This window comes from Camarhynchus parvulus, chromosome 5, assembly GCF_901933205.1.
Source record: "Camarhynchus parvulus chromosome 5, STF_HiC, whole genome shotgun sequence".
NCBI classification, from domain to species: domain Eukaryota; kingdom Metazoa; phylum Chordata; class Aves; order Passeriformes; family Thraupidae; genus Camarhynchus; species Camarhynchus parvulus.
The window spans coordinates 41,793,101-41,804,638 of NC_044575.1; the positions used below are offsets into that span (position 1 = coordinate 41,793,101).

General features: G+C 42.7%; 1 protein-coding gene across 1 annotated transcript in view; it reads right to left on the reverse strand.

Moving 5' to 3' along the window:
• The window catches only part of SEL1L (SEL1L adaptor subunit of ERAD E3 ubiquitin ligase), a 31,544-nt gene extending 23,434 nt beyond the window's left edge, over nucleotides 1-8,110 (reverse strand). Inside the window, exons 1-3 of the mRNA XM_030949172.1 lie at nucleotides 7,847-8,110; nucleotides 729-766; nucleotides 155-377 (exon numbers count right to left, since the gene is read on the reverse strand). Coding sequence (XP_030805032.1) covers nucleotides 155-377; nucleotides 729-766; nucleotides 7,847-7,940 — 355 coding nt within the window. The 5' untranslated portion in view covers nucleotides 7,941-8,110. The remainder of the gene's footprint in view (nucleotides 1-154; nucleotides 378-728; nucleotides 767-7,846) is intronic.
• Nucleotides 8,111-11,538: the final 3,428 nt, after the last annotated feature.

Sequence of the window (11,538 nt, forward strand, 5' to 3'; positions counted from 1 at the left end):
TTTCTAATGAAAAAGGCAGCAATTACCACTCCATTGCAGAAAGGTTAAGACACTTATTTCCTATGTTCAAAATTACTGTTTGTGTTCACCCACATGCTGGAGTTACTCAGACTCATCTACGCTGCCACTTGTTCAAAAGTCGGTGAGCAGTTACCTGGACTCTGTATTTCTGCTTCTTCCAAATCCTTATTTAATAGACTTGACATTTCTAGAGAGTTCAACTCTTCCAGTGAATTCTCTTTTTCCTCTTCTTGACTGTGAAAGCTCTCTTCATTCTCTGATTGAGAGTCTGATTTCCCAGATTCAAGGAAGATCTGACCTGCGACCACTCGAGTTCCTGTGGAATGATCCTTTACCTGGTCCTCTGCAGATAAAGTCTGAAGGAAAGCAGCCACATAATTTAGAAGATTAGAAAGAAGCAACAGCTGGCTTAAAATCCATTTAAAAACTTCTTAAAAGATACAGTTAATTAATTAAACAGTCAAATCAAAAGTAAGCTGAGCTACTTCTATCAGCTCTCATTGCCTGTATCCCTTTCAGGTCTTTGAAAAAAAATGTTTCAAACTTGTAACCCAGTATTAATTTCTCTGATGCACAGAAAAAAAATTAATGAGACAGCAAGAGCTACAGAAAAGCTTAAAACCTAAAATCAAATTATTGTTCTGAATTTCAGACCTTTGCTCTCACTCCACAGGTAAATCAGAATGACTAGAAACTTATCTCCTCACCTTTGACTCCAGTGATTCATCTTGATTTCCTTCTTCATCTAGAAGAGACATTATAAGTCAGTAAAATGCTTTTCCATGAGTAACTATCTCAAAAATAAAAGCTTTATTTACAATACTGTATCAAAGTTCTAAAATATTCTAATGTACTAAGTTGACTAATACACTTCAGAAAAACCTTATAACTGTGATGAGGAGGAATCAAATGTTTCAGAGGTGATCCTCTTCCTTAAATTATGCCAACACAGCTGTGTGTTCCATAGTGAAAAAAGAGTGTTTTTTCTAAACCCAAATCACAGTCTGAATGGTTCAAGTCCAACTAAACTACTTAAAAAGGTGTTCAAGTGAAAAAGGCCTGTGGAATGTAAGGTTTTTAGTCACCAAATCAGCTTTAGTACCAACAGCTTCAGTAGCGACCAGAAAGTTGTGTTCATACCCCCATGCTTACAATTAAACATTGTCCTTTATAGAATGCCAATCCATTTTGCCTGACCAGCATATTCAAACCTTTATATAGAGGTTTCTCTTCCAAACTCTGAGAAATTAGTTTGTCTTTAAGATACTCTTCAAGAGATGCAAGTCTTGTTTAACTGTCATCTTTCTTGTCTAAAAGCTATATGATATTTGATTAAAGACTGGAAGGAGAAGAAATGAGAAACAAGAAAGGCTATTAGGCAGACACTAAAGGAATACATGTGAAAAGGTGAAGATAATCAGAAAAGCTTATTTATGACAGCTTTACCATTGTTTTTCTGAATTTTTTCTGCAACAATTGTTCTGTTCCTTTAACTAAAATGGGCTTCAAACAACTTGGTCTGTGCTATCATTTTAATGGGAAGCCTCTAAAATTAACATCACTGAGATGTGACTGTTCAGACTCAGTATCTGATACCACCTCATTTCAGCAAACAAACCTCCCTACATTTGAAACAAGATGCCACAGGCCTCCCTCTCTCTGGTACACAACTGACATTAAAATAAAAGCTCAAAACAAAGAGACCACTTAGCAAAGCTGCCACTAACTCCTCCTAGGCTTAGAAATCCTCCTTTTTGAGGCTCTGGGGTGCACAATGCCCTGTAGCAGTGGCAAAGCAATGATGGGCTGGAGACCTGCACTGTGACTGGAAAAGGTGTCTAAACTGATAGAAACGAATGCCCCGTACATTAGATACGTTTCATATGTTACAGTTAGCCGTGAAAGGTTACCTGCACAAACACTTCCAACAGTTTATAGAACTCTGCTGACTCCTGCAAGCACTTAGCAGCAAACAAAACTTGTACAATTTTCATTCTCATGCAAGTAAAGCGACTTACCAGAGATAAACCATCTCTGAAGCAACAAATTCTAAACATGACACTTCATCGGGTCATGTTTCAAAGCCTACTACTATAACCCTTGCAATGCAAGGGTTAATCTTGGCAATTGCTTTCTGGAATCTAGATTCCATATTGTTACTTGAAGTACAACCTTTGGTTGGAACAAGTGAAAAGATGAGGGAGAATTCAACTTTAAGCAGCAACAGCGTAACAGAAATTAAGAACAAATGCGAAATTTTTTTAAGTGAAGCTGCAAAACATGGTGATGAGATGAGTACAACTGAGACATAAATAACAGCCTGTTGAGGATGGTGAAGAGGATGTAAAGCTCAAAGAGTCTGACTGCCAGCAGTCATGGAATTAAAAAGGATCTAGAACAGTTGATGTGGGTAAGCAGCTGTACTCTACAGGTCTGAAAATGAAAATGTGTAGAACACTTCAGAAAAACTTGTGGAGACAGCAGAGCACTCCAGAAGAAACACACCCTGCAAGGAGCAATCAAGACAGCGTAAGAACAAAAACCAATTGGGGAAAAAAAACCCAACACTACAAAGCATAAGGAAAAAACAAGGCTAGCTGCATTTTTGGCAGAGACCTCAGGGCTTAACAGCTTGAGGAATCCAACAGATAAGGGTGATTGTGATAAATCATATGAAGTTCTGCCACTGGACTTTGACACTCCAGATCATGATATGACAATTGGTCTTTAAATTCAGTAAAAGTACACATACATTTAGGATACTTGGTGGTGTTTCTATTTTGAAATTATGAATGAAGTTGTCCTTTACCATGTTTCCCACATATTACATTCTATTATCCTAAATAATTTTGACCTAGACCAAACACTACCTTTAAACTTCAGAGCTTGTCAAGATATCCAGACATGCTTCTGGAGAGCAGGAAAACCAAGGGTAACCTACCTAGTAGCTTGGATGCTCCTTCTACTATATACAAAGCACTTATAAAGTACCTGTTATTGCAGTAGGTAATATGTTTGGGTTTTTTGAACAGCTATACAGCTAGGGTGATTGTTTTTGTCTGTACAAAAACAGCTTATATGCCTGACAGCACTAGAGCTTTCTAACATTTCAGAAAAGGCTTCACTAACTGATTTCAATCTGTGGTGGTAGGTTGACTTTATGTCAAAAGACCACACAAAAATAAACATAAATAGGTTATACTGTGTATGCATACATATAAAAGAACAATTTTACTGTAACTTCATATGCAAAAGGTTTACTAAACTGAAAGTCAAGAGACACCTGAGCAACATCAGGTAGAGCTCACTAAGTGTTTGCTCTTTCTTCTTTGAAAGTAAATAAACCTATTTCCATTCTATTGCATCATTTAAATTTTCTCTGAAGAAACCAGCTTTGTTACTGAGAAGTTGTGGTTGAACAATTGTTTCCAAACAGTGGTTCCAAAAGGCACTAAAGCAAAACCAAAATATTAATTTTTCTTAGCGTTGAGACTTTTTCTAAGGTAGGCAGATGAGGTTGCAGAGATAATGAAGAGTATGACTAAAGGAGGGATCACTTACAGCCTTGTTGTTTCACAGAACTGCTGACTAACATGCACCCACTTACAGAAGTGTGTTTACTCCTATGAAACTGTTAAAACTATTCTGAAAGTGTTAATGAAAGGTCCATGAAAGGTCACAGCTGGGCCTAAGAACAGTTTATTAGTCAAGGCTGAGCTATTGAACGAAGTCACAGATGTTATGTTTATGCACCTGTTTCAGAGATTAAAGCTGATAGTTTAGCTTGTTTTTCCACCCTTCAATTATAAAAAGTAACTAAGTTTTTTTTTATTATTATCATTTGGATCTGTTACCAAGGCTGTCTAATTCCATAAACCTCCTCTAAAAAGGCCAAGTGGAAATTAATCTCACAATTTGTAAAACAAGTTAGGGAGTAAAATGATCTATTAAAAGGAAAAGGTAGGCAAAAATACCTGTGGCTCAACTGGGCAGTTGACAATGCTGTACAGAATGCTTCCCTTATAAACAGTGATGAGCTGTAGACATTGCTGGGTGCTCTCACATCCAGCTAGGACTTTAAAGCACTTCACAGAACCAAAATCTTTTTTCCACCATCCACCAGCTCATATGTAACTAAAATCAGCTTTAAGAAGTATTAATTTTTCCTCAATTAGAAAGGCCAGTGTTTAAGCATGCTATGTAAATATAGGAAAAGTACTCTGGCAGCCTATGCTAGAGAAAAAGATCCTACCATATGCTGGATAAAGCATCTACCATTTTGTGGGAATTACTGTTTTTAAGAGAGCACTAAGGAGAGAAGGGTAGAAACCAGAAGAGCTGTGCAGTGTGATTCAGCAATAACGTCATTAGCTTCAGGGAGTTCAACAGTTCCAAAGTTTTGCTGTACTAGCAGAACAGATAACTGACATCCCATAAACCTAAAGGGCTGCTACTACTAGACAAGAAATACCACTAGTTTCAATGTTAAAACGGTCACCTACACTCAGGAAGTAGCCAAAAATTCAGTAAGCGAAGCAGTCGCCCACAGCTCTGATGAATCCCTAACTGACTACTGTTGTCAGTTTCCTTCTAGTTTTTGCCAAGCTCTTCAAGCCTCAAACACTGTGACAACAAAGCAACTAGTGGGCTTCTGCTGAGAGCAGGGATCTCCCAAGTGGTGTGCTCACCTCAGGGAGTATGCCAGCCAGCCCACCGGGGCTGCAGGAACAACATACCTTTCAGACTGTTAATACATACAAGTTTTCTTAATACAGCAATGATTCCACCTTTATTTCATTCTTCTTTCATTTGTGTTTTTGTGCATGTTTTATGAGAGACATAATATGTTAGGACAAGAGTATATGAATGTTTAACTTACAAAAAAATACATGTAACATGGATGCTCAAAAATCTTTCTCTGGAGAGGAGTGCATGAACAGAAATGGTTTGGCAGTGACTGCTTTAGAGCATCCGTGAGAGATTTTCTGTAGCATTTACGGCAATTTCTTTCAATGTTGTTTTTCTGCAAGTGACTAGATAGACACTGAAAGAGAAAGCAAACTGTTTATCCAGTTCTTGCAGGAAAGAAGGAAATCTTAAGAAAAATTTACCTCAGACTGCTTCTCATCAATTTTTTTAGACTGGTATATTCAGCACAGAAACAGACTCAATGGCATAGATGCTATTGCCATTACACGAAGCTTTAAAACAGGCAGTGAGTTAAGTAAAATCCTTAAGTGGCACCTATTCAGCAAGAATAGTTCCAAAGTATCCTTGGCAGCAAGTAAATTGTTCCCAGTCACAATCTGTGCAACATATTCATTTTAGTTCAACTAGAAGATTGAGATATAGGTCAGCCCTCACCCTGAATAAAAATCTTTTTTCCAGTGTCCTTGCAATTACTGGCTAACTACTTACAGAACTTACTCTCCAGGAGTTCCTCAGTAGGAACTGAGATTCCCAACCAGGCAACAAACCAAAGAGTTTAGGGAATATTTTTCAATCAGGTAAGTAAAAACAGAAAGGTGAGGGAAAACCACTGAGCTCTGTCTTATGGAAGAACAGGTACTGAAGTTCCCTACAGGTATATGAGTGCGCTCATTTGTCCCACCAAGCAGTGGGACAGCATAAAAACATCTGCCTATTGCTGAAGTTAGCCATGGAACACGTAGGAGTCAGAGGAAGCATCGCTTCCTCTCTTCAGGCAGAAGGAGAACATTTTTACCTCTTAGTCTGTGAACAACAGGAAACAATCCCACTGATCAAGTAATACCAGCAATCACAAAAAAAAGAAGATTTTTTCAATGTCCTTAATGAGTGATCAGCAGGGGAAAGCCATCACTTCTGCAGTGACCAGAAGACAGCCAGTTTCATCTGGAGAACACACACGTTTAGCATTTTTTAGCTACTTTTGCCAGTGCTTCTTAATGTCTTTCCCCAGTCCCTATTTTAAATGCCTTCATAATCTGCAGCAATATCATGTTTAAAAAAATACAGTGCCCCTTCCCTTAGGCTTGAATTTTCTTGCATTCAACTCAAGTTTTCAATAAATTGATTTAAACAAAGTTTATGACAATAGAGTTATATTTAAAATACTCAAGTTAAATTTAAAATATTCACTACTAAAAAAAAGTCCTCATTAAAAACTCTTCCTGAAGTTAGGAAATGTCATACTTGGACCATTTTTACTCATTCTTCTTAAAACCCCTCCCACCATACTCACATCTCAGATGATTCTTTCCAGACCAGACATTAGAAACACTTATAGACATTCAAGGAAGCATTTAATACACAGTCCCAAGACTTACACCAGTCTCTAAGACAGAAAGTCACACTGCTGCTCTGGGGAATGAAAGCATGAAATGAGGACAACTTTCAGAACAATTCTTGTCAAAAACTGGGCAAGAAATGTATTCCTCTCACAGCTTTCTGTCAAATTATGGACTCTCAACATCCTCTCCTAATTAACTGTGGACATCAGTAAACAGTCTGACATCACAGTAGCAATTTTAGTTTGTAAACAGCTCCTAAGCCTACATCCATGTACTGTGCTTTCTATGGCTTATTAATTGCATTAGTTCAATTGAATCTAAGCATTTTGTTCAAACAAGCTGAATTAAACTATCAGAACTTCATGCCCACAAAACAACTTTGTGACAGTGGACTAACAGTGAAGGCAGGAGAGCTGCATGGTAGTACAGCCACTGATGCACACTTCACTAGCCCTTATCACCTAACTTCCACGTACACAACAGATGGTGCATCTGACACAGCCCCATCTCACCTTAGCTTTTTTCTTCATATACACTATAAATGAGAGCATATAGCTCAAAAGTTTGGCTGCATCTCTCTGGTTTCACAGAACTTGTGTGTATTCTTTCCAGAACTTCAAAAGTGCCCTGCTGGCTTATAAAGCGACCTACAAAGCCCGTATAATCCAGTAATATTACTTTAATGTTCAACTTCCTACTGCACACAGGAAAATGAACCCCAAAGTCCTGAACTTACCTGTAGCGAAAAGGTTAAGTTACTTTCCTGAAACAGTGTAAAAGCAAATCCCCAGTAACACCGCATATGGCTGTCGTTAAGGTAGTGGCTTCTGGCTTTATAAATAAATGCACTGCACATCCCCCCCACCAGCCCATGGTGGAAAGAAGGGTGTGGGAGGTAGAAACCCCAGGAAAGGAAGTAGATGACAACACATGAGCATTAAACAAAAGACAAAACCCGAGCTGCATAACAACAAAACAGGGACGAGAAAAAATATTACGGAGACATAAAACAGGAGGCATAAATGTTCTCTACGCATCGAGGTGAGAAAACCGCTCTAATAAGGCTGAAATCAGCATTATCAGCGCCTCAGAGAGAAAATGCGTTCTAGGGAGAAAAAACGCCTCATTTCGGTTCTAAGCAGTACAAGCACTACAAAGGGGGCTCCTAACGAGCTGCTAAAAGGCAGGCACCGCACTGAGCAATGCGTCTACCCCTACCAGGCCTACGGAGCAGCGCCGGTGAGGCCAAGCCCGAGCCAGCCCGGTCCCGCCACCCGCGGCCCCGCAGGTGACAGGAGCCCCGCTCCCCCCGCTCTGCTCCGCTCCGCCGCCTCAGCGCCCCGGCGAGGTCGGCGCTGCCCCCACGCACCCCAAAGCCCCGGCGGGAGCAGCGGGTCACCTCCCCCGCTGTCACCGCCTCCGCGCCCCAGTGCAGGCGTCAGGACCCGCACAAACACCTCTGCGCCCCCCTCTCCCGCCGCAGGCCCGGGGGGCAATGCCGCCGCAGCGCTCGGGCCCAGGGGGGCGTAGGGAGGCGGGGCCGCGGTACTCACCGGCCGCGGGAAGCGCTCCGACTGCGGGCAGTGCTCCGGCCGACAGCGCGGCCAGGCACAGTAACACGGCCACCCAGCGCGCCCGCCGCCCCATCCCGCTGGGCTCTGAGGGGCCACGCCGAGCGCCCCCGACTCCGGCTCTCTCGCCCCGCCCAGCGCGCCGCCGCCACCAATCAGCGGCCGCGCTGAAGGCCGACTACGGGCCGCTGGCAGCCGCACACGCAACCCCGGGGAACGGCCGGCTCTACATGGCCCTCTCCGATTGGCTGGGCGGGGGCCCGGCTTGCCCGCCACGCCCTCCCGTTAGCAAATAGCGCCGCACGTGTCTCCGCGAGGGCCGTTGCGCCAGCGGTTCCTTCCGAAACGGCGCCTTCCATTGGCTCGTGCGCCGTTCCTACAGCACCCACAGTTCCTTGCGAGGGCCGCGGCGCCGCCTGGGAGTGTGTGCGCCTGAGTGCCGCGGCGGGGCAGGGACTACGTCACCCACAACTCCCCGCGCCGAACGGCGCAGGGCGCGAGCGCGGCGTCACCGCCCGGAACCCCGCCCGGAACCCCGCCCGGAACCCCGCCCATTCGAGACCGCGGAATTCCGAGGCGTGGGGATACGCCTCATTGTCTAGGAGTATGGAAGAGGCTGTAAATTGTCCGCCTAAACCAGTATAGATGGAGTATGTGAAACATAAAGAGTTCTAGTGCAACTGTTCGCTTCTCATAGGAATTGCATCTCTCTGTGAGTCAAAAAAAAGCAAACGAGGAAGGGAACTAACTAGGAACCCAGCCTTCAATAGAGCGAAACATGGCTGGGCGGTAAATGCCACCGCGTCACAGGACTGTCCTGTTACACAGTGCTGTGCTGGATTCTAAAGTGGGTTTTTCCCACTCTGTCTCGGTAGTGTCAAGCCGCCTCAGCCTTAGCGGGCTACACTTGGGATCTCTGCAGTGAGAGTGGCCAGCAGCGGCTGTGTATCCCATGGGACGCAGTGGCAAAAGCTGTGGCGAGTGCAGACCCGCCCAGCGCTGGCTGAGGGATTTCTGCCTGCCACAGCAGGGTCCTCAGGCAACAGAATGCCTACGGACAGGAGGTGACTAAAGAGCATTGTAAGCGCCTTGGATAGAGCTACCGAGTGGTTCTGATTCTAAGGAGCAGAATACTGAAGTACCAGTGAATTTTTTTCTAGCTACACTACAGCTAAACAGCACGTGTGGCTACACAGTTCGGCGGAACGAAGCCGCACAGGTGCGGGAGTGCCATTTTGGAATGGGTCTGAAGGGGTTTCAGCAGGGCGCTTCCCTGTGCTCAGACCAGCCCTAAGTTTGACATATGGAGGAGTTTGTGGAGGACTGTCTCCCATGTGACAGAGCCCATGCTGTAGCAGCAGTCGTGTGAAGAGTCCTTCCCTGAGGAGCAAGGAACAGCAGAAAGTGGTGAACTCACTATAACCCCCTTTCCCTGTCCCACTGTACCACTAGGAGGGAGAGGTAGAGAATTTGTGAATAAAGCCCGGGAAGAAGAATAGGGTGGGGGAAAAACATGTCCTTAAGATTTGGTTTTACTTCACATTACCCTACTCTGATTGGATTCATAATTAATTTTCCCAAGTCATGTCTGTTTTGCTCAGACAGTCTGACAGTAATTGGTGAGTGATCTCTCTGTGTCCTCATCTTGACCCTCAGCCCTTTCCTTATATTTTCTCTCCTCTGTCCAGCTGAGGAGAGGAGTGATAGAGTGGCTTTGGTGGTCACTTTGTGATGAGCAAGGGTCAACCCATCACAGCTGCCCAGAGCCCTTATGGACTCCCAGCCCATGAGTTGTTCAAGACTTCATTGAACAAATCTCTCCTCAGCTTGACCCAGTCAGCCTTCCTGCAAGCAGGAGTTGAACTAGATGACCTCTGGAGGTCACTTCTAACCAAATTTATTCTACATCTAAAGCTCTGTGTGTGGGGTTAAGTGAACTGGAGGAACAACAGGAAAAATTCAATGGGGGAAACAGATTTTTTTAAAAATTAATTAATAACCTTTCAAACAAACAAACAAAAAAAGATAATATTGCAGACTGAGTATGTTCTGATTAATTTAGTATATTCTGTACTCTTCTAAGGGTCTGGTAAATTTATTGCTGCCTTTCCATTTATGTGTGCAGCAGCCATAAAATTCCCATTAATTTTCTTAATACATTTTGCATTTTCCTCTCTGAAGCTTTGAATTGAGTCTTAGGTATTTTTGCAGTGTTCTTCCTCTCTATTCTGTGCCAACATGTTGTGGTCTTTTATGCAGCAGTCCAAGTGACCAGACAAATGGTAAGGGCCCAAATTACATCCTTTGCATTTCAGGTACTCTTAGGTATGTTTTGTCAAACTATTATCTGATCTAAATTTTCAAGAGATTTTTAAATTTGACCTGTTAAGTACTGCCTAGCTTGTGTGGCATGATGTAATACTAGATGTTTTCTAGTTAGGAGAATGTAAATGCAGGAGTAAAGTTAGGAATACTTTAGTGATATGTATTCTTTATGGTTATTTCTCATATTCTCTTCCTTGTCTTCTCTCTGTGTAGTTTGATCATACAACTATCTGTGTTGTACCAATATTACTTTTTACTTTGATTGCAGAAACTTTCTTCTATTTTTTTAAATGAAAAAGTGGCACAAGTGGGAGACATATGAAGCTTGGTAGATCTTGAAGAGCAATTTCCCAAGAGTTCTCTTTGCAGAATGTTCTCATAAAGTTTTTCAGCTTGCTTCAGAAAAACTAAAAGGAAAAAGCCTCAGACATCTCTCAGGGAAGATTTCTGTCCTAAAACACATTGGCTTTGTGACAGATGTTTCTGGCAAAAAAATGTTTAGTTTTTTAAATTAGTGTACAAAATATATATTCAGGCAGATACATTTTCATAGCTTTTTAATGATATAAAAAAATTACTATGTCTTTTTTAAAGTTTTGCACACTAGTTTCTGAAAAAAACTGTTACAAGGAGCATAATACTTCTATATCTCCAGTGTTCATGGCAGTTGGAGGGTTATGATTCTAGCAAGGCCTATATGCAAAGTAAGAGACACAATACAGGTGTTATTTAAGGAACCTAAGGGAGAAGAGGTGAAAATTTCCATGGTTCCTATCACCTGGTCTGTAAAATCACGTGCCCAGTCACAGGGAATGAGAGAGAGGGAAGCAGTGATGAAGAGAGGAAAGAAGACTCTTCCAGTATATGTTAGAAAAGAGGTTGTTGCCAAGGCTTTTGTGAAGACACCAGTCAAGAGGAACAAGAAGGATGTAGCTTGAAGAGCTGTCACCCAGTCTGGACCAGTAACAAATTGCAGGGGTTAGGCAACACTGTGAACTACCTGCATTCACATAGACAGAAATGCAAATAGCCCAGGCCTGTTTCTCCTCTCCAGATGGTAAGGGTTAAAGCTCATTAATGAAAACATCAGCCCTTGCTTTCCAGCTTCCCAAATGTACCAGCATTCACAGATCTCTGTAATATCAGTGTGGGCTGTAAAATCTGTGCCTAGGCTCATGGTCCTCACCCATTACTTGGGGCCTCCCCTACTTACCAGGAGAGCCTGGCTTGATCCTCAGTACAGAACAGATGCACACACTCACGTGCTGGTCTCACAAGAACACTTGCTCAGATATTAGATTTCCTACTGGATGGTGATCCAATGTCCATGCACGCACACTGTGTCCCTT